This window comes from Bombus flavifrons, chromosome 12, assembly GCF_040668555.2.
Source record: "Bombus flavifrons isolate JBK064 chromosome 12, iyBomFlav1_principal, whole genome shotgun sequence".
In the NCBI taxonomy this organism is placed as follows: Eukaryota; Metazoa; Arthropoda; class Insecta; order Hymenoptera; family Apidae; genus Bombus; species Bombus flavifrons.
The window spans coordinates 6492622-6516451 of NC_138453.1; the positions used below are offsets into that span (position 1 = coordinate 6492622).

Consider the following 23830-nt stretch of genomic DNA (forward strand, 5'->3'; position numbering starts at 1 on the left):
CCATACGACGCGCATGCGAAGAATCTTGTTCGGTACAATTCCCGCCCCGTAACGGATTTATTGTTTTTTCTGTACAGGCCCTATAGCAGGAAATTGTGTTATGAAAAACGGGTTTCACGCGTAAACCCTCCGAAAAATGGTTTTTCCCATTCGTCGCGCATTCGATGAATATTGTTTTGTACATTTTGCGGGCATTTTCGGATCTTTCGTTCTTTCTGGAAGCTCTATACAGCAGGAAAGTGTGATATGTAAGGGCAGGTTTCACGAGGGAACTCTCCAAAAAATGTTACTTCCCATACGACGCGCGTACGATGTATCTTGTTTTGTACATTTTCCCTCCACTTTCGGCTCTTTCGTTCTATCTGTATGGGCCTTATAGCAGGAAATTATTTTATGTGAGAACAGGTTTCACGCGGAATCCCGCCGAAATATGGTTCCTCCTATACGACACGTATTCTAAGAATCTCGGTGTAGATGTTTCAAAGTCGGGCTTTGTATCACTTGAACATATTGTGAAAGGAATATTGCAAAAGGGCTTCTTCTTGCGTTGAATTTGGTTTGTTATTTCTTCGAAATGTAGAATTTGATATTAGGAGAATATGATCTGTTGGATAATGCTACGTGAATTTACTTACCTTTCTTACATTTCCTTACCTGGTTTGGTCTTCTTATTTTCCTTTACTTACCTGCTTTGATCTTCTTACATACCTTTCCGTATCGTTGTTGGTGATTCGGATTCTTTATGTTCTGTAAATCTTTTTTCTTATGTACATATTTATCTCCGGAAAAGGGCTTGGAATAGAAACGCGGAGTTAATCATATTCACATTTTATTTAAATTGGTTTCGAACAGCATCGTTATGGACTACGTTTGTACACGTACGAATATTTCACATGTAAATAGAATAGTGAAAACAATAGTTGCTTCAACGAAATTTCATTTTTCACGAAATGGACATAATCCTGCTTACGTTCGAGGATTTTCTCGTCAGTCAAGCGGTTGTACTTCGTTGCCAATTAAAAAACGTCAATTTGTAATTATTACGTGTGTTATGTTGTTCGAGCGTACAGTTAATGGAATTTTTGAGGAGGAGATTACACCTCGCGTTTTATCCAATTTGTCCTATTGCATGGCACGCGCTAATTCCACGCCTGCTTTTTCCTGTATACTCTGACATCGTGTAACTTTCTTCTACCTATACATTTTGGCTTCTATTTTTCTATATTATATCATTACAAATGCAAGTATTTTTGTGCAAAATTATATTTTTACGAATACGACTTAAAAGTTAAATCTATGTATAGATTTATTTTATTCGCTAAATATTATTATCAACTTGTGAATTTTTATTATACAACTACTCGTTATAATGTTTAAAACAGATTTATTCTTAGATGCAACTTCTGTACTTATATTCGTAAAAATACGAATTTATATAAAAAAAATCGAAATTTATTCTTATGATTTCTAAAAATGTCGTAAACCTGTATATTTTTATATATTATTTGCATTTTATACATTCTGCGCTATTTAATCTTCTATAAATGCATAAAAATCCGCAATTTACCTACAAGGAATAAAAGAGTTCCGTTTTGACGAAGTCGCTGCGACAGCCTGTCAGTAGTCCGTTCCATTTGTCAGTATACTTTTCTAATAACGACCAGAACCTCTCTGTTGGTTCGACAGACTTTAAACAAATAGCCCTGCAACAGGGCACGAAGAATAAAATAAATGGTAGTCCGCTTTCGCAAAGGAGAAAGGGGCATGTCGCACGTCTCGACGCGATCCATCAGGCGTCTTCGCTTCGACTGACTCAATAGACTCCAAGATCGATCGAATTCTTACCTGGCTCGGCTTGAATTTAAACATCGAACACTCTTGCCTCTTTTCAACCACCATCCACGTTTCTTGACTCTCGATTAAGACGTGCCAATAAATAATTCTACCCCATATCGAAGCTCCGTTTTATTTGTGAGTGCTATTCTTCATGAAACTGGGAGGATGAAACTAAAAGTATTTTTAAATTCTTATCTTGATTCTGATGATGTTGATGGAATGGTCATGAAATTCTGCTTATAAATCTTGCAGTTTATATGTTTATTGGCCAATTGAATGATTCAATGGTAAAGCGCGTTTTATGTAAAGTGGTGATGAATGTGTGAAATGATACATGATGGCACACGGGTATTCATTTAAAAAATTTTATTATAAATCTTCTGATGAATTTTATAATGAATTCGTTTAAAGTATTTTAACGTTTGAAAGCGTACAAATTTCTGTAACCTTACTCGCAATTTTCTCAAATTAAAGATTTTCTCACTTGTACTATTCTTCTTTCGAGCTGTACAAGTGTAACTGGTTTACAATGTGTAATTTTACCTCAATTTTAGAATAGAGAATCTCAAGAAAATCTCTAAATTAAATCAAAGATAGACATTTTTACGTATTTGCTTTCAGATATATGCGATATTATTTATGTGTATAACATATATTACCTTCTAATTTAAATAAATTCAAGAAATTCTCTTTTCCCCCTAGAATCATTAATAATTGGCCTACATGAAAATACTTTAGTTCTAAAAAGTACAATATTTCTTAAATAGCCATTATTAATAGTTATTATGTTAATAAAACCCTTTCAGAGACGCTTCAACTTGTAATAACGTGAACTCGTATCACCTACACAGATACAAGCGTGAAAAGATCGCATAAAATGCTTCAGAAATAGCATTTTTAGAAGAAAAATTGTTTCAAAAATCGTTGTCACGTTCGGCGGTCCCCGAGGAATGGCGTGGAACCAGTAAAACAACCGAGGAATAGGTCTACCTATAGATGCCGGAATACGTAGGCGATGACGACGTTCCCGAGGGAGCTCGATTCATTACCGATCTTGAATAAATGATCACGCGGCAGTATGGACGATTGGCAACGTACAGGAGGATACTTTTGGAAAAGTGATTATTCGTTCGACGATGTCCTGTTCACCAGGACGAAATCGACCCCTGAGGACGAGCATCGTGACTGCCTGTGTCGCCATGTATCTCCTTTAACTGCATCATTGATGATCGAACTGGTCCATTTGAGAGTCTTCAGGACTCTTTTCTATATTTTCACGTCGATACTATTTAACTTCGTTCTTGTGTGATTAATTTGTCTGTACACGCGATTCTCACTGAGCGTTAGAAATGATCATAAATTTTTGGGGATTCATGAAGAATTGCTGTGAAGGCATTCAGGGAACCAGTGGGAAAATAATTTTTAATTTGAGAAAACTGTGGTTACATTTCAACATAAAAATCTGTATGTCTCCAACCATTAAGACACATCGCTATGTATACTCGTAATGAGCTGAAAATTCATAATAATATTTTCAACTTTTTTTTAATAAAAATGAACTTGTACCACTTTTTGAATGTTATTAATTTTATGGCCAATTCTGATTAATAAACTGAAAAGATTAACCGGAGGGCGAAGAAAAATATAGAACGCCACGAAATATCTTTATTGAAAAAATACTTAGGTAATATTTTGAAACTTATTAATAAGGAAAGAAGATTCAACGAATTTAACATTATATTTTGTAATATGAAAATTATACTCTGATTAAGTGAGTTTTACAGTAAGAATAAGCAAAGAGATTTGTTGTTTAAATAGCAATAAGCTATTACATTGTAAAATCAATAAAAATGGATATTTCTAATCTTAACATTACTACAGTCAAATATTTCCAATCCCGAAATCACTAAAAATAAATATTATCTCGAATTTTTAACATTAAGATAAGTTAGTTCCAATAGACGACAAATTTTCGCTAAGACATTAATGTTGCAATTTTAACTTCGTTTTTTCGTGATTCCAACCCCTAAGCTTAATGTAACATAGCAGTTCAGCAAAAGTAAGAAACCATATACCTAAGATATCCTTTCGCTGCATCAGAGCCATGTTCCTGAGCGCCATGTTCCGCGGCAGGGAAAATTCAAATGGAATCAGCCAGCCCTCTCTGTCCCCGTGCATAATTTCGCGGACGTCCTCGCGGACGTATCGACGCCTACCTGGACCACGTAGCAGCCGTAACTCAGTTTCGAAATGGATTGCCTCCGAGGAATACTTTATGCGTGCTACACGTCATTCCAGCCGGCTGCTCGATCCATGGCTGTTCGATGGCACGAGATACGAGGACAAGGATCTTAGGTATTCTACGTATCGTGCAGAACGACTGCATCGAGGTGCTACGCATACTATCGAACCTGTTTCGCGATAGACAAAGATCGAGATGAGGTGAGAGAAAAAAGGAAGAAAAGTCCAACCCCTGTTTCACGACCCACCGGAAGAAACTGCAAGCAGCAGGTCTACGGATAATCATATAAGGATGACTAGAGCCGTTGAAGTTGACTGGGTATCAACTTTTGATCCTACAGTATCTTGTACGACCACCCCCTTTCCAACGAGAGCGACTCGGTATTCAAACGGATCTAACTCGATATAAGCGGTGCTCCCTAAGGCACCCTTCTACAACGACGAAGAGGACACCGATCCATCCACCTACACCGTTTCCTCAACCACTCGCATTCGGTACTTCCAAGAAATAAGAGTATCCTCTCGCTCGATCGACGAATTCAATTTGCATCCTGGCTTCTATTTACCGCCTGCCTTTAGTGTCGTTTACTATCGGTGTCTCTCCATTGGATTGAGTGGTCCTCGAGTTGAGCATAAAATGCTTACCGATACGCTTTGAGGTAGATAGAATATGATGGAGACGTTGTGGAAGGAAATAAATTGTTGCAGTTATAGGGAAACATTTTTTTCGATAAGAATTGTAAGATGATTATTAGGTATGAATGTAGGTAATTACATTCTTGTAGAATGATAGACATGTAATAGAATGTAGGATATTCATGATGAATTTCAAAGTAGAAATTGGCATTGTATATACAAGTTAATTTTGTGCTATTATTAAGTAGTATGAGAGAAGAGACCATAATATACATTAAGTTTAAGGATTAAGTGTAGTGCGATTCTTACAAATTGTGCATTGATATAAGAACACTCTGGCTCATCATTCAGAAAGGAAGATTCCTTCTTGAACGTTGGCTCAACAGGGAACTATTTATTTACGGATTCCTACTTTAACAAGAAAGGGTAACATTTTCTAATCTGTAAAGTTCTACTAAAAACTATTCATCATTGACTAAAGATAGAATACACGCGAATAAAAGACCGGATTTTGTATTCCAGGTTCTGAAATATCATCCTGCCAAAAAATCAGAGTTTTTCTTATGCCTTCTGCGATTTCCTATGACGAACATAGAAATGATCGCAGATAATTTACTGGTGATTATATCACCGATAAGCTATAGAATAGATATAGAATGGATATATTTCATAATGGATGCATTTATGACTTACCGACGCCTTGCTGTTTTACCGACATTATTACTAAAAACTTTTATATCTACCGCTTCTCCGTATTTGATATTCAAGATTCAGATATGTAAACGCGAATCCTGTTGTCACCTCTGATATCAGTAGCCATCAAAGAGAAAATTGCATCTCTATGTAAACCAGCCTCTCCTTTACGGTAATAAATAGGACATGAAAGGGCCTGTATCAATGGGTCCTGCACCCTCATTTTTTCATTGCAAAATCTTTCGTGCGTTACTATTTCCATTGCGTTATCAATTCTTAGAAATCTTATATGCTGCGAGATATACTAATATAATACGATGGTAATGTTAAAAATTGATTTACAACTGTTGTTTATATTCTTTATTATAGAATATAAGTTTTTGAATATAAGTATCGTCATGCTTATTATAGAGAAGGTAGAATCTCTAGCGACAACCGTTGCCTCAGAAATTAATGTAATGTCGCTTCTTGTCCAATTCCGCGGCAAGTATAACCGATTAACGTATGCCCGAATCTATTCGTCCTCGAGAACTTTTGCATTGACAGTCCGGCATACGACATAAATCTTAAGCGACGCCAAGCATTATTCTATTTTTGTACCTCCTGCGTTTATCTTATCGGTCGATGGTATCATCATTTGTAAGTTTAAAATATGTTACTATCTGCTGGCATAGGAAATTGCATCTATAACAACCGATGGTACAACAGTTAATGGTGTTAAAAAATTGTTTATCTTTTAAAGATATTTGTTAAAAGTAAAATTGCAACTAGTGAGATTCATAGATCTATCCAGTGTGTTATAACAGAATTATAAGTATGTTATAAGCAAATTTTATACTATGTATTAGACTTAAGAAATTATATTATATATTTAATAAAGGAATGTGGTAAATAAAATGAGCATGATTTATATTTTATCGTATTTTAATAGTAGTCATATCCAAGAGTACGCCGCTGCGTGTTGCAAGAATCATTTTCGTCTTAATTACGGCTTACATTACTATAAAACGATTAGAAGCCACGTATTATTTTCCCCCATCTTTTTATTTTTAAGATCGTTACATCATTTGCAAGGGTTTCACGCATTTCTCTCAAATATCCTTGGGAAAAAGATTGCTGAATTGCTCTTTTACTTTCGTCGATGAGAGAAAACCAATTCGACGATCGCGCAAAACGAACGACCTAGAATGTCGATTGGCTGTTTGAATTCAACTGGAAGAGAGGCGGAAATGCGAGGTTTCTCAAGTAACAAGAACGACTTTGAAAAAAGTGGAACAGATCTCAACAACTTTGAATTACTAACTGCTTTAACAAGTAACGATACTTGTGAATTAAACTTACAACAAATCTGTCATTTCTTCGACGCTCTTCCGTTCGTAACTAGTTGATCAAAAATCGTTTAATTCCCTTCTATCTACACGTAACAACGTCGTGATAATATTTCTGATTATACAAACGTGACTCTACAACTATCTTCTTCGAGTAGATAAAATGAACTCGTATTACGAACGAAAAATTATCTTAAAAGTCTTCTTCTGTTCGTGAACAATACACGAAACAATTCGACGAAAAAATGGCAGCGATAAAAAAGTTGAAAGCTCTCCACAAACGTAGCGGGATCATGGATCAGTAAAATGTGACAGGCTTTCATCTCTACGACAGCTTGTCTCGTTGTAAAAAGAAAGCAATCGTGGCTGAAACTTTTTCATTTCAGCTTATCCTCGTTTACGATAACGTAATAAAACACGTAGAAGCTTAGGACTCGTCGCTGGAGCTGTATAAAACTTGATCAAATTGTTTCAAGTTCACTGAGATATTTTTACGATTAATGTATATCAGGTCATTTTATAAGCAATACGTTCTTTTTTAAATTTTGATGTACGAGCAGCGTCAAAATTAGGACAACATATGAATGTATAACGTTTAATTAAAAAATAATTATCATATATAGAATATTGTTTATGTAATAACATAATTATATCTGAAAGAAAAAAAAGTAAATTTCAAATGCTTCTTCAATGCAATGTTAATGATTTTGATATATCCTGTGTTAGCTCAGTCGGTAATAAATCAGTCATGTATTTCCCGTCACTTTTCTCATTCTCAGATACTTGCAATCTTTCTTTTAAGTTTTCTATTCCCCTTTTATAAAACTTTCATGGCGAGTTCTATTATATTAAACTCGACTCTTAGGAAGACCACATTACTTATAAAATGGTCGAATATATCATCTTCTTTTTATTGAATCTATTTTTGTTTTATCGAAGATTCGACATGCCTCTTCCTTTCCCTCTAAAAGGGGAAGCACGATGCGTTTAATATGTTTAAAGATTTGTAAAGTTTGGTAAAATTTGCGAATATTCAGCCCTGTCATGTCGTTTCTTCCCTTAACTCGTAATCTATCGGATAATTTAAGAAGAGATTTCGATAGCGAACCACTAAGCTTACGAGCGTCGCATGATTAAATTTTAATTTGGCACTTGCATTCTTAAATGTGATTTTTTCTCTCATATTGTTTCACTCATCTTTGACGCGGATTTAGATATATGTAAGTAAATACATGTTCTTGTTTCCTTTCTTCTTTCTCTTATAAAGAAGCACTCATGAAAGTGTCCAGCCCTTTTTACAATATCTCTCCTTTCGTATATTCGTTCTTTTTGATTTCTTTCAGTCCATCTACGATTTTACGTAACTCAGGCCTAGCTTCGTTTATCGTTACGTCGCTTATACATAGTCACGATTCTCGTGTGTTACGTCGACTGTCGCAAATAAAACTTTGCCTTTTTTCTTCTTACTTTACAATTGAAATTTCGAACGAAACCTTGGCAGGAAATTGTAAACACTATTTACGTTATTTTATTCGTAATTACACACGCCCGAAAGTTTCACGTCACGTTGTAGGAAATAGACGTGAGTTTTTTAATAACGTTTACGATATTACAGGCAGACAGAATAAACTGTAATTTTGTTAGCTGAACGGCGAAGTTTGAAGAAGAAACTCCTGAACGTCATTAAAATTAACGATGCTCTCTCATCGGCGAGAATCGCAAACGGCAGTCGACGTGTTTAAATAACTTAAACCCGGAACACTTAACGAAAAGCATCGGTTTCAGAAAACTTATTCACACAGATGTATATGTTCGACGCATACGTATCGATCTTTACACGTATATAAATTCTAAGTATCAACGCGTTACGTTTCTTCCTTTAGTCTTATTTTTCCTTCTATTTCTGGTTTTCATTTTCTTCTTTAGTCATCTTTTAGCTTTTCCTTATTTTGGCTTGTTTGCGAGCTCATAAACGTTGAACGACCCTATATACCCTACTAGACTTAATCGAATAAGTATAATAATAAAACGTGTAGTAAATATAATGTGTATGTATACACGTATATGTGTATAATATATATATATATATTTATATATTATATATTACATATATATATAATCCTCATATATCGCGTACGTCGACAAACGATTTAAATGTTACCTAATAAACGTCTCAATCACGTTACACCTTCCGACTAGATCGAAATTTATTATTAATATTAGTATTATTATTAGGGTTATCGTTCATTAAATATTAATTATTATTATTTATTTTTAGTATCGTTATCGCTAATTAATATAGAAATTTGGCGCATTTTTTTTTATATCATTTGGCATGTGTATCGTTTCGCGACGATAAATAAATTCGTCGAATTTGAGCCAGACGAGCATATTGTATTTTTTCGATATATACCATCTATTATATATTTCATTTCTCTTTCCTCCGTACGCGCGCACAGAAATTTTTGCTCGAAATTTAAGGTCGCGTTAGATATTTTTATTCGGTATCGATGACAATATATATAGAAATATTTAATAATAAAAACGTGAAACGATGAATTTCGATTTTCTAGTTTTATCTCTTTTTTTTTTGTATGTATGTTTGTTATCTCGATATTTGTTTCCATCAATTTTTAGTAGCCAGGCGCGATTACCGGCAAACTGTTGTACATTCAGGGGGCATATTTTGTACATAGATATTCCTAGATACGTAATAACGTAAGCCTGCGTTATTATCTTTTTCTTCGTTTCATATAAAAAGAGGAGAAACAATCGGAGCAGTGACTTATTCCGTTACGATGTATTGTCCACAAATTATATATTTATCGTTCGCGATGGTTGTGTCTCGTTTTCTTTTTTTTTTTTTTCCTTTTTTTAATTATCGTTATAATTAATATCGTGTTCCATCGAGAGGAGAACGATGATCGAATGAATCACATGAGATCGCGTTTTTCAAGTCGGAAACCCCTGCTCTTCGCTTGTGTTAAGTACGATCGAAACTTCGTGTCTGTTACTAAATTCTTAACGATTTTACGATTGAACGCAATTGAAACATACAAAATCTTAGGGTTATTAACACGTCGTTTCACCATATAATATAATATAACGTTAGCGTTTCCTGTACACGTACATACATACAATCGATTACAATCTATTATATCGCCGAAGAACTTAATGAACGCAATATCAGACGTTGGAAGAAGACGCGTGAACATTTTCAGAAGCATATCGATGAGAATCAAGACCTTGGTGCAGATTTTCGGCGCGTTGAAAGTTTTTCGTTTTCCTTTTACGAAATTATTTAACGAAATTATCGAAAAATCAGCATTTAAGATTCAGCTCTTTATATACTCGTTTCTATTTTCTAATTCACGCGATCTTTTCGTTTTGTGAGTTTTCAGAGATCAAAGTACAGGCGTTAAACGTACACGCTGTACACGTTCAAGTACACGCGTTCCCACTTTGCTCTGAATTCAGCGTTCCCGATGGATCCTCGACACCTTGATGATTTCCGTTTCGTCAGATGGCAGAACAGGCGGATGTAAAGTCGTACTCGAAACGCGATATTCAGCTGCTACTGTATGGAACACGTCAATGGATGTGACAAAGCGTGGTCCAGCAGGATGGGCGTGCCTGCAGCCAATTCCGTTCTCGCATCGCCGAAATCTTCGTCGCAGTCGAAATAATTACTCTGGAAAATAGACGAATAATGTTTCATCATGATATAACAGTTGATATTTTTTAGTGGATTATGTTCTTTGAATTTAGTTGGAAAATATGTGTTTGTAAGTGACAGAGTAATTTGTGAAAGAAAAAATGAATAGAAGAGGGTGAACTTTGGCGGTGAAAAATTTTTGGTACAACGAGATCTTTATTATTCGCATTAATTAGTTACAAACAAAATAGCTGAATTTCTTGGACAATGTTACTTAATAAAACTAAAATATAGATAACAACATATTGTTAGCAAAAAAATTATTGGATTGTTAAATATTATCTGAAACATTAAATATTATCGCTTAGATAGGATATGCTTGGATAATAAATCTTCTACTGTATTGAACTTCCGAGGTCAAAGCTTCTTGCCATTAAATTTCCGAGGCTAAAGCTCTTCGACGTTAAATTTCCGAGGTTCGATCTTTGCGACATTCAATTTCCCAGGTCAAAGTTTTTTCAACTTTTAGCCTATAAGTTCAAAGCTTTTCGTTATCGAGTAATTCAAAGTGGCGAGCTTTCCGACATTAAGCTCTCTAACCGAAAGGGCTTTAGCTGTGTAGTTAAGCTAACCATTAAAAGGTCGAAGGGTCTAGCCTCGGAGGTGTACGCAAAAGAAAATATTTAACCTTGGAAGTTCAATGCCAACCAGCGTTGGCCTTGGAAAGCAAACTCAATGTGAAAATTCTCTGACCGTAAATGCTCGAAAATACACAGTTTGCTTTGTCACGAGCTGAGAAATACGCGAACTAAAAAAAAAGCTAACAGTCTCATTAACGTCTCCGCATATGTATATTCTATCGCGAGTAAAAATAGAGGAAGAAATTTCTCTCGTTAGTTATTCCGGGATTTCATAAACAAGCTCGCACACCTTGCGAAATTTCCGGTGGAATGAAAATTGTAGTAGGTTAACCGATACGCAATAAAATTTTTAATTAAATTCAGACGCCAAGTTTCCACATTGCATTTTCTTTCATTGGCTTTCCGAAACGAGAACGCCAGCTGATCGCGGTCGCGCAAGCGGAAAACTGGGGCAAAGAAATATTTACGCGTTTGGTGGAGAAAATGGCTAATCAATGGGAACCGCCTTGCCTCGGTTATAATTGGTACACCGGGAGCTTTAGGCAATTAGTTCTAAAATCGAGACAATATCCTCTTAATTTCCAAGATTATACTCTCTGACTCGCGCTAATTACACGCGTCGTGTGAGTGAGTTCGTGAATGGATGCAATTACGCGTTGTAATTTCCACCATTCCATAAAAAGAACTAGAGGAAACTGAACTTTTATTTGGAATTTTTGTACTTGAAGAGATACCATCACATTATAAAAATTTTTATATTAACGAATAAAACGAATAATAACTTATAACAAATTAAAGGAAATTTCTGCGTTTTCATTTTTTCCTTTCACTTTCTACATTACATGATATATTGTACTTTAATAAGATGTTACCTAAATAAACAGATAAATGTATCTATTTCCAGTGAAATCGGTCTCAAATTTTAGTGCATTGTATCTTCTTTACAAAACCCTACAAGAGGATATTTTCCTATTATTAACTATTAATACAAAAGACATTTTTTTGTGACTACGAAAGAAGTTAATCCTGAAAAGGCTAAAGAAATATAAATTCATGTACAATGGAAAAATATCGTCGAATTTATATAGCAATTTGGAGTATCACTTTTATTACGAAAGAGTGTTATAGTGAACCTAAAACTGACCGCTGTAATGGAGCACGTACGAACATTAGTTCAGCGTTAAAATATTTTACTACCGTCTAAATGTACTTTAGGAGATATATGTAATCTTGACATAAATGCTTTAATCAAATAGTGTAATTTTTATTATTATAACTAAAATGATACCCCGTTATAATCACATCTATAGAAATTAAAAATTAAGTAAAGTTGGATTCCTTAAAAAAAAAGTTCTATAAAATTTTCTGACCTCCACATACGAGATAATTGTTATTGTTTGATTTGTAAATTTCATAATTATGTTACGTTACGGATACACATTTTATTATAGTAAAAACATGTAGAACATATATGTATTTACCTGACAATCGATGCATGGGCAGCTATCGGTCAACGAACAGGTAAGACCAAGAATCTCGACAGCTTCTTTGTACAGTTCCGCGCTCGATTTCCGTTGCCTTGGTGGTGTGGTCGGCGCACTGACTGTACCCGATGGTCTTCTGCCTCTCTTCAGCCTCGAAGAGGACTCTCGAGACAAGGAGGAGGTCGACGTCGATCCTCTCCGCCGATTGTCACTGGTGAGCAACGCTCGTCCCGCCGGCGAGGCGAACAGTTGCAGCATGTCCATGTCCTGCAGCCAAATATTATCAGTTAGTCCTACAAATGAAATATTCTAATCGTTGAAGATATGAAAGTTGATTTTAAGACGATAGAAGAGTCATGAATTTTCAAAGAATCTTTTTAGGAGTTTTATAACCACAGTAACCACATCAGCATAGGAAATGTGTATATATGAGATCGTGAATAAATTCGTGAAGAATAAAAATTTTCTGCAGAACAATTTTTCTCCTGAAGCATTATTTTCTCATATAAAGTCGCCCATGTACTCCGGCGCGTTTATTGTCATAGTTACGAGTAGGGACACAGAAAAGTACTTTTCGATACCAAGATATATCGGAATTTCTATATGCATCTACGTATACGTTTCATGTTTCCAACATAAATTTCGAATATACTACTATTTTATCTCTTCAAAATTTTATTCACATTATCCTTCTTTATATATATTTCTGCATCGAAGCGCGTATAAAATAAATATCGTTTGTATGAAAGTTTCGTGCCTTATATCGCCATTTTTTCCACAGAAATACTGTATCTCAGTCTTCTTTCTTTTGGACTCGTTAAGAACATGTAGGTAATTTTGACAATATTAATATTGTATCTTAACGAAACCGAAATATGATTTTCGTCAAACTTCTTTGATCTAATTTTTTTTAAGTATTGTTACACTATTTTGTTTCCAAAATCTTACTCGTAATATTTTTCCCTGTACATTTATTTATATTGAACCAAGTATAAAATAAATATCTTTTTACAACTATTTGTTGATTTATTTTACCCGATTTCTTAGAACCGTTTAATCTGAACTGTTTAAGTAAGCAGTTAAACAGGTAAATTGGTCGTTCACTAAAGCCTTGACAAAATCCTTAATCATTGTTGAGCATTCTTAACTTCAAAGGGTCGCATCAATAAACTCGAAGGGGTTGATTGGCTTTTGTTAAGGGTGGTCGTGCTCCTTTTTGCTCGTCTGCATCGTTGACTCTCGTTAGTCTACCACGATGGAAGTTGTTCAGTTGCCCCGGAAGGGCATTATTCTCTTAACGAGGTAAGACGTACCCGCAAGTACCTCCTCCTCTTTTCTGCTGTCTCGTTCGTTTCATATTGGCAAGAAACTCTTTGAGACTTTTCCACCCGCGAACACGCCCCACGGGCGAAAGGGATTTTTCTAACGATGCCACGACGAGCGTCGTCTCGCCGAAAGTTCCGTGTCCCTTTCCCCCTTTTTTCTACCTGACACTGGGAGAAAGAAGCGCCCAAAAGAAATTCTCTGCCTCTCCGGTGGATTATCAAAGAGGAATGTGACAAGCTCTCCGCGAGTATTCTTGTCCTTTTGAATTCTTTGACGCATCGGATGGTTCGAGGCGATTAGTTTTACGAGAAAATGTACCAAAGATACTCCCTTCTCGAAAGATATTTCTTTAAGAAATTAGAAAAATGTGGGAGATATTTTAAATTTTGGATTTGCGTTGTATATCGAAAAATTTTCAATATTCATCTATTTGTTGTAAATTATTTGGCCCCTCTGTGGTTCAAATAAATCCGCTAAATAAACGTTAGACTTAAAACGAGACACTGAATCGCCAAAAAGATTTAAGGTGTCGATGAACTTGTTAGCTACATTAGATAATCTAGTGACACCAGTTGCCCAAACAAGGAGGTTTGATATTATGGACGTTAACATATGTATAATATATTAGTATTAGCAAGAATCGTTAGACAGTAAACATATCCATCAAGTATCCTGTGAAAGTAAATCAAATCCTCCTATGATCCAAGCTTCATATTTATTGCAGTATTCGTACAGTATTAAAATGGTTGTAGTAGGTTTTTTTATTATTATTATTTAATTTGTACTTTAGAATTTGTCCAGGTGGACATGTATAGTAGGTGGTAGAAATTATTTGACCAAATTTGTAGGTAGTTTGTCCGTTTGCATCGTTGCACTGTTTTAGGCTGTGTCTTGGTGTTTAGTCCGTGGAAAATCTTACCAGGAAGCCTAAGGCTTTCTTTGCTGAACATATTTCTACACTCTATACAAACCAGACCCCATGCCTCAATAATCTTAAAGTCCTATCATAAATCTTTGCATTTTCATAGTTAAGGTCCTTGAGACCAAAAAAGTATGTTTTTAGTTGAAGTATTCTTTAGATTTATTGTCTATTCCGAGAAAACGGGTATTCATGCGAAAACGGTTTTCCTATGCACAATGCCATTCACGGGCAAGCTTTGAATGGAAGCGACCAGCACCCATCCTTACCCACCAGCCTTTTTCTTATCCAATTAGAAGCAATGACCGTTGCCCTCACTTTCCCCGTCAAAATTGTCTTCAACGAATCCGATGGTCCCGTGCGTCAGACACACCCATCAGTAGCTTTCCTTCGCGACAACATCGTCACCGAACTTCATTGGTTTTTCATTCGTTGACCAGTCAATGTCTTGACTGGTTTTTTGTACTTAAATCAGTCACCATCTCTTGAATGGTTTTCCATACTATTTACACTTCGCTGAGAGTACATTTACACACACCACGCGTAACTATTTATATCTACAAAGTTATTGAAATAAAGTGCATGTTTTAATTTGTTAACCAAGTGTTATCATCAGTTCAACCACCTCTATTATCCTAACCGAAATAGGGGATCGACCAATTCGTGGTGTTGATCATCAAATTGTAACGGGAATTTACGACTCTCGTTGGTGCGCTTCTTCGCGATCGCGTCTCTCCGCGAACGGTCGAACGCATTTGGATCACCAATAGAGTTAATAAAAAAAGGTGAATGTCCAGAAGGGAATAGTACAGAGTTGTAAGAGAGAAATGTATGACATTGCATTTTCTAATATTGAGGGAAGATTTTTTCTGGATATACGAATCGTTAATAATTGAATTTTCTGCTAATTTTGTTATCAACGTGATATTAATACTTTAAATGTTAAAGAACTTTTTTCACAGTTTTTAAGATGACAAAATTCTTATTTTTTTTTTCTTAAATATTCATGTGTGATGTTATACTTTTTTTTTCTATCGTGAAAATTTTTACACATAATGAATACGATGGTTACTACTTTGCCCTTAAGGAAAATCAGCTGTGAAATATAAAGCAACTACGGTAAGTCAGCTCAAGAAAGGGTAACGTGAGCCCCGGCTTCTGTTCAATTCGTTAATTAGCGTCGGTCCAAAGGTGCTCGCGTAGTTCTTCCACTAATTTCCACCTCGAGCTTCCATTGAAATTAGAAATTACAGCCACTTTAAACCGTTTTGACGCCAAATGAAAGGAATCTGTGCAATTTTCTACGCAAAGAACGGCATCGAAAAATTCGACTCGCGGTTTATAACACGCTGAAAACCGTGGTAACACCTTGCAGAGTTCAAACCTTTGTTCTCGATAAACGTGCAGGCTGGTTGATTGGAATTTTGCGACGAGAGGCAAGCGTGCTTAATTATCGACGGCAGATCATTAAAAATCCACCTCCTGGTTGCTGCAACGCGGCACTGTACAAACGATCGTGAGTCACGGCACTACAACGCGAATGCAGGAGCCGTTTCGCTGGAAGAAAATAATTGGAATGATCCTGACCTCATGTGCGAAGGAATTCGTCGAGGAAGACGCGGTGGTACTTCTATGCGTCGCGGTAATTTGAATGACCCGTTAGGAAAATTCAGTGACTCATGAAAATATTACTCACCTAAGCTAAAAGTACTCCTCCTTTTTCGTCTCATGGAAATTTCTTACGATTTTCAGAAAATTTCGAAATAAAAGATAATAATATAAAATTGATGAAATTTTACATTCCAATAATTAGGAAAAATTTATTAAGAATAATAAATAAGATTTGGAGATTTGACTCGGACAGCACATCTCCCTTTTTTGAGTAAGTCTGAAGTGTCTGCCTCCCCGAGCTGTAACCTTATGACGCGGTCATCATTAAGAGACTAAAAAACACCTTAAGTGCCGATGGGTCGGGGCGTAGGTAAACAACTGACAATACCAGAGGATATGCACCCCCGATACAGGTAAACCAAAGAAAACCCACGGACGGAAAGTCGGGATGTAAGGACGAGGCGGAGCTGCTGGTGGAGGGAACAGCTACATCCTAGGACAGTCTTCATCAGTGCCGTACCGTTCGTTTGAGACTCCACCATATTCAGTCTCAACAAGATTGTACAACCGTCGTGAACAGAACGTCAAACTCTTCGTGTATACTGAAAGTGCAAATAATGTATCAAACGATACTAACACTCGATATATTCAATTTACCTCTATCTTGTGTGTTAACTCATTGAAAGTTCGCGATATCAACCGATCGGTTGACCCTGACCGATCGCTATTTAATTGAGAATTCGCAAGAGCATATAAAATTTTATTTTGGCGAACAATACACAAAATAACGAAATTAGATAATCTTGCGTTAAATTAGATGAAAGTCATATTAATTAAATGTACAAAAATAACGGTATATTCATTTAACAGGAAAACTCTATTTATCTGAATATTTATATGTATAATGGAAGTTCATATAAGAGGACTTCGCCAATTTTCTTCACTACCTGTTATTTCTCGTTCACATAGTAAGAGCTCACATTCAGATAAGTGAATTCATGCAGCAAAAGCTCAGTTGATAGAGGATTAAATAAAATTCCGTTCGAATAAATGGAGTTCAGATAAATGGAATTCTAACATACTTGAAAAATTTGTATACAACCTTGTATATATGAACGTATATTTTCACGAATAATATAATATTTTGACAACATCGTAATGTGAATAGTATTCAAAATCAGATAATTCGCTCTGCTAACGAGAGATCTTCATTAATGCAAAAAAAGCGATCAATAACCGACTGCTAATTAATCCAATGCAAATCCATCTGAATGTTACATCATTAAACAGCTAGTTACACACAACAATTTCTATACGAATCCATCATATGAAATTATGCCATCGTGTTGGTATGAGGTTTGAGATACGATCATCTCTCGCGGAATCGCGAAATCTCAACGGAATCGTGCAATCGAAGAGGGCATGGAAAATACACGTCGGTTAAAAGGCTTTTCGCCCCGGGGGTACGAGACTTTCCAACTATTACCAACCATAAACGTTCGTGAAAAGGAGGATGCGCTTTTAGAGCTTGGTTCACCAGCGTAGAATCTTCGTTGGAAACGATTCCGCTGCTTCTCCACGAAAGGGTTTTAATGCATTCCCCGCTGTTTGCTTGTGAAAGAATCGAGGAATCGTAAAAGCAATTCAACGGTTAAGAAGTTTTCGGTGATCTCGTGTCGATTTCTCGTAGAATTTTAACAGATATTTTGCGAAGGAATTAACCCAATTGCGTCGGATATTTACTTTTCCAAGTCTGCCCGTACGTATCCTTTTTGGAGCAAAAACTAAGCTTGAACAATATAAATTTTCGTCTTTAATTGAAATCGAATGAAGGCTGTAATGTATAGCAATGATGAGAGAGATCTTAGAGAAGACGTAAATTTCTTCTGAGATACGTAACACTCTGATATAGTCTGATACATATAGTACTATCAAACATTATTTACGCTTATATCAAAATTTATATTTAATTGAATATTTTTATTTGCCTGCGTAAACTAAAAAAGAAAAGGTTTATCAAATTTTGGAATAGAGAAGGAGGTATATAGGTATAGATATTGGAATTTGAGCAACTTGGATTCTATTAGTCATTTATTCGGTTTGAAATATTGTTTCAAGCTTTCAGGTTTGCTCTCATTAGACAAGTTATTTGCCATGAAGTCGTTTGAACTCAAATGACCTAGAAGTTGCTTGAGTTCAGGTGATTTGGAACGACTTGACTGATCTAAAGGAAGCTTAACTCATTACGAAGAGGCATTGAAGTACTAATCGACTTATTACTTTCACTTGCTTTCTAGATCAAAGGATACAGAATATAAATTTAAGTTCCACGGTCTATTCTGTATCTCTAATTTCATGTAGAATAACTGATTTTATTATTTCACAGCGATAAGCCTTGATTGAAAGATTTTTGCATTGAAAATTTGCGTAAACTTCAACTTATATGTATAAGATTGCTCATGGTATTTGGAATCCTAACAATGACTCCGGCGGAAAGTTTCTCTTCATCAAGATGGAGGAGCGGAATTCTTCTTTAGCCTGCGGTGCAAAGAGTTAATATTTGGCTGGCTGGTCAAAGTTTAAGTCGTCCTGGGGCGAACTCGCCGTACGTTTAAGTTTTATAAGCGCGATTCTACGACGTTGGGGAGCAGACTCGATTAGAGTTGAAGCTCTTGAAAATACATCGCGAGGGAAAGACGTGTACGAAAAGTGGCAGTTTGTACGGTGTCAGGGATAACGAAACTTTACGAACTTGCAAAAAATTCTGGCACCGAGCTGTCCTATATTCTTGAAAAAGATCTTAGAATATTCGTGGGATTAAATCGTTCGACTATCAGCAAAGACTGTCCATGTCAAGCTTTTAATTAAAAATTCATTTAACGAAGACACATTCGTTGACGAAGGCGTATTTCCTTCGTTTAATAATAAAACTCCTCTCAAGTCATTTGGTAATATGGAAAAGTCAAAAAAATTTAACAAAGTAGCGTAACATTTGAGCTTCTTCGAACTGAACTAAACTAATCAACTCCACTTTTCCTAAATTTCTTGATTTTACTATGTGGCGACATGATTAGTGTTTAATTCCCCTATATACGATAACAACTCCCATAAGATTTAATTATTGCCAAAATATGGTACAAAAATGATAAATTTTTAAAAATGTTAAAAATTCGTGATATTGCTTTCTTCTGTTTTCCAATTTACGAAGTTGCTCAGTCTAGTTTCTGAAGACTTGTTCAAGACTTGTTCAAGGCCATTGATTTCACTCAATAACGGAGCAATTCATCCTAAGTAACTAATATAGAAATCCAGAAAATTTAATCAGACAGAAAAATTAAGGAGGCAACAGTCGTTGAATGAGAGAAACAGCGTAAAATGGCCATGTCAGGGGATTGTATCATCTGATGAAAGGGACCTTTCTCCTCTTCGACCAATTGACCGAATCTTTATTTCTACCGCGACTAAGGAAGCCCCGAAGGAAACGTCGTCTCCAGAATCCAGGGACAAAAGAGTGAACAGGAAATGGCAAAGAGATCAAATGCCGGGAGATAACAAGTAGAAAGCTGATTCGATGTACCTACACCATGTGCCTGGCCAGACAGAGACTCCAACGATATTCCCCGGGGAGACATATCCAGGCTCCTCGTCTCGTATTTCCTCGAAACGTGCACGCGAACTTTCCTCCAGTCCTTCGACGCTGATAAATAGCTCGCTGGAAAGGACAAGTTAACGCCAGCCGGCTCCTTTTTCCACGGAATTCCTGTAGCGTGATCTACGCGGCCGGAATTGCGATCGAACACCTTGAAATTCACTAGAACGTTTGATGGAAGTTTCGTGTTCACGCGGAAAATCAGATATTCCACCAGTAAAACGCTATAACATTTCGTTTCGATCAGATCGACAGAAAGATCAGATTACGTGACGTTTAAACGCCATCGTGGATCGAGATTTCCGTATGGTTTCCCGCCTTGAAACGTCGAAAAGGGGGTGCACGTTTCTTCCAGGTTGACGATGTCGAACGTTTCTTCGTGTCTTCCTTTTTCTTTCAGAGAAATAAGACGATTTAACGGCCTCTTTTACTCAAGGCACGATCGTAAAGTCCGTCGTTGACTCGTTTCTATAACGTTACCTAACTGCGCCAAGATGTTTATCAAGACGCGTATTCCGGAATGAACTTACTTCCGCCAAGTTTCCTGCTGCAGCTTTCCGATGGCAAAAGTTTCTCTATACGCCAGTGAACACTGTCAATAGGGTTTCGTGTTTGTAAAAGTCTTTCTGTAAATATTCCCAATGATCCCCGCTATTGATAACGCGATAAACATTAAACCGTTTCATTCTCTTCCGTTAATTTTTTAACTGGATATAAAAATATTTTTCGTTCGATCTTTTTAACAGGATTAAAACTGTACTGTACAAATGTCTTAAACCATCTGGCAAACGGAAACTAGGAATGGAGAGCACTCATGTTCAGAAATAATAACTGGCACAAAAGATATTGATTAAATAGTTTAAAGTAATTTTTATTTCAAGAGATTCTCTGTTATCTTACAAGAATAATTCTTCAACAATTTTTCTAATTTTATTATTCTCCATTCCATCTTGCATAAAAATAATTTTCATCGATGAATTTCTTCCTAATAATTTCTTTCCTAATTCATTGAAAATGATCTCTATTTTATAGCAATTAGGATATCGCTCAGACATGGATCAAATACTATTTCATTATATCTTAACATTTCCAAATTGTACTTATTTTAACATTTTCAAAAAAATTATGAATTAAGGGAAGCTATAAATAGATAATACCATAAAGTTTGTTTCTATACAATAACACGTGAAAACGTTTGCTACAAGAATATTCACTTGTCATTATAAAACCATTAAAACAGATGTGTATGTTATATTGTGCAAGTACCTGAATAAAGTGTTGACACGAAAAAATTGGCAAGCAACCAGCAATCTCTTTTAAATATCGTAATATACCAAGACACGGAACAATGGAATAAATAACCTTTACAGGCTTCCGGCGTTAATTTCTCGCGACTCGACTGCAGGTAAAATATTTTTCGAACGTCAAACCAGCCAGCGTAATTACCTAGAAATGAATTTATACGACGCAAGGCGTCGCCGCGCGAAATATAAACGCCCCACCTGGATTAAACGACACGATAAACACTTTATGCTACAAGCTAATTAACGTGAATGTGACTGATTGATCGATTCAATACACCACGGCGAGATGCCGGAAATTCAATGTCCTATGTCACCGCGCGGGATCCAGATCCCACCCCCTGCGAGATTCCTGCAAATTACATTCAGTCTTGTGTACACGGTACACGAAACATCGTGTACACGGATAGCCAATATACACGCAAATAGACGAGCACACCAGCTCTGCCAATTTCTGACGGTGTATGTACCTACTTACGCGTATATCTTTACTCATCGATGAATATATGTGAATGAAAATATAATTTATATCAATTATTTCATGAAATTGTGACGAGCTTTAGAAGTACGTAGTTTCCATTAAAACACGTAAGAAAGCATCGCTTCATACAAGGTCGAATTCTAAATCAAAGATAATATCTCAGGAATTGAAATTTCAAGGTGCCAGTGGTCCTGATTGTGGAGTATTCTTGTTCGTTTAGAAGTAATTATTATCATTATTATTTATTATAAACAGAGAAAAAAGCTTTCATTAGTGTAGGAAGATAGAAACCTAATGGCGGGCAGTTGAAATATATTACATAAAAATTATGCATAATGTTACTGTATGGAATAGTAATTCTCAATTTTATGGTTATCGATTTCTTCGACTCGTTTTTCAATACTGACTGATAGAGATAATACGAATTTCTTCATATGATACACACGGTATGTCGCCGGTTAGATTGAAGCACTAGATGCATATTGTAAACTACTCTTGCATAAAGATGCCGACAAATATCGTGGCTAAATGAGCGACAAACCACAGACGGTTAATGAAGACAACGATCGAAGCAAGAATAAAGCTTTCTGATCGCTTTTGTTCCGTCTTCAGCGACGATAACTCCAGCAAAAAGAGACAATGCCACGATTACAGACTACCGACCCTTCTAGCTAATTCTGGTTGCACGTGGCTTCTAATAAAGATCTTCTATCAATTTTCTACCCCTAATTACGCCCCTGGTAACAGTACCCTTTGATGGGTTACCTAAATTCCGACAACAAATTCAAATTTTTTTCATAAAAATCACCATCAGACAAATTACTTTACTGCGATTTCTGATGAATTTTCGGAGAATGAATGTCTTAGGACACGTTTCACTCTTGATAAAATTTTAATATTTAACGTAAATTAGAACTTAGAAAAATAATCATGGATTTTATAGTATAAATTTTAATACACTAGCATCTTTTAGTATTTAAAGTAAATTAATTAAAAGAATTTAGTATTTAATTATGAACTTTAAATATTATATGAATTTTATGGCAAAAATTTTAATACAATAGCATTTTATACGTTAAATATTTTTTTTGACATGTAAAATATTAATTCACGTACTTTACTTTTTAACTGTCTCCAGTTTTAAAGCAAACGCAACAACTGGCTTTTGACTGGGGATGTATGCACTACTCGATCCATTAATTCAACTTGTAACTTTACCGTTGCGTCAGAAACCAACACTGGCTGCTGTTAACGAACAGGCTTCATTTGTTCGACAACTAATTAACTTAATTCATATACACGGCCGCGTTTCATTTCTACGATTTCCCTATTCTTCGTAGCCCGTTACGTTGTGGATAATTGAGTGGAGTGGTTCGTTCGGAGGACAATGATATGCACACACCACACATGGTTTAACCAATGATTAATTCGAAAGGTAAAATAGATCGCGTTACGTGAACCGAGCTGCGCATGAAACTGACACGTGCCCATTTTTATTGCCAGTACATTTTTACGAGTCTGCGCTTTCTATAAGCTTCTGCAGCGTTTCGTCATTTTTTGACTACGGATGTGAAATATTTTGCGAAGTTTATATTTATAGGTAAATATTATCAATTAAATTTGATTTTATTATCGATTGATATTAATCACATTAAAAAAGAACTTATGATGCTAATACGATTATTAATAAAAAAATCTTTGTATTTTTCGATTTTTTGATAAATGTAATAATATATAATGTGGATGTAAAAATTGACCAAAATAATGGTCCACAGATGTAACAGATTAATGAGATTATTATTATAATATTAAATATGTATAGTTTAACTTTTGAAATGAGATCATTTTTAAACGTTTTGATAATTTTATATTGATTCTTTAAGTTTTCTTAAGTTTTTTTTGAGTATCTCCCTAATACATATAAATAAGTGTGTACATGTATGCAGCCAAAATTTTATTTGAAAAAACGATATCTCACATGTCTCCAAACTAATGAAAATTCGTTTTTCTTCCCTCTTGCTTCGTTAGT

At 35.6% G+C, this 23830-nt stretch overlaps 1 protein-coding gene across 3 annotated transcripts in view; it reads right to left on the reverse strand.

The window, feature by feature from the left end:
* Window positions 1–6312: 6312 nt before the first annotated feature.
* Window positions 6313–23830, reverse strand: part of LOC138185442 (uncharacterized) — a 139522-nt gene continuing 122004 nt past the window's right edge. For all 3 annotated transcript variants that reach the window (XM_069124417.1, XM_069124416.1, XM_069124418.1), the window contains 2 exons: window positions 12512–12781; window positions 6313–10425 (listed from right to left, as the gene is read on the reverse strand). In XM_069124417.1, the coding sequence (XP_068980518.1) occupies window positions 10309–10425; window positions 12512–12781 (387 nt within the window). In that variant the 3' untranslated portion in view covers window positions 6313–10308. The remainder of the gene's footprint in view (window positions 10426–12511; window positions 12782–23830) is intronic.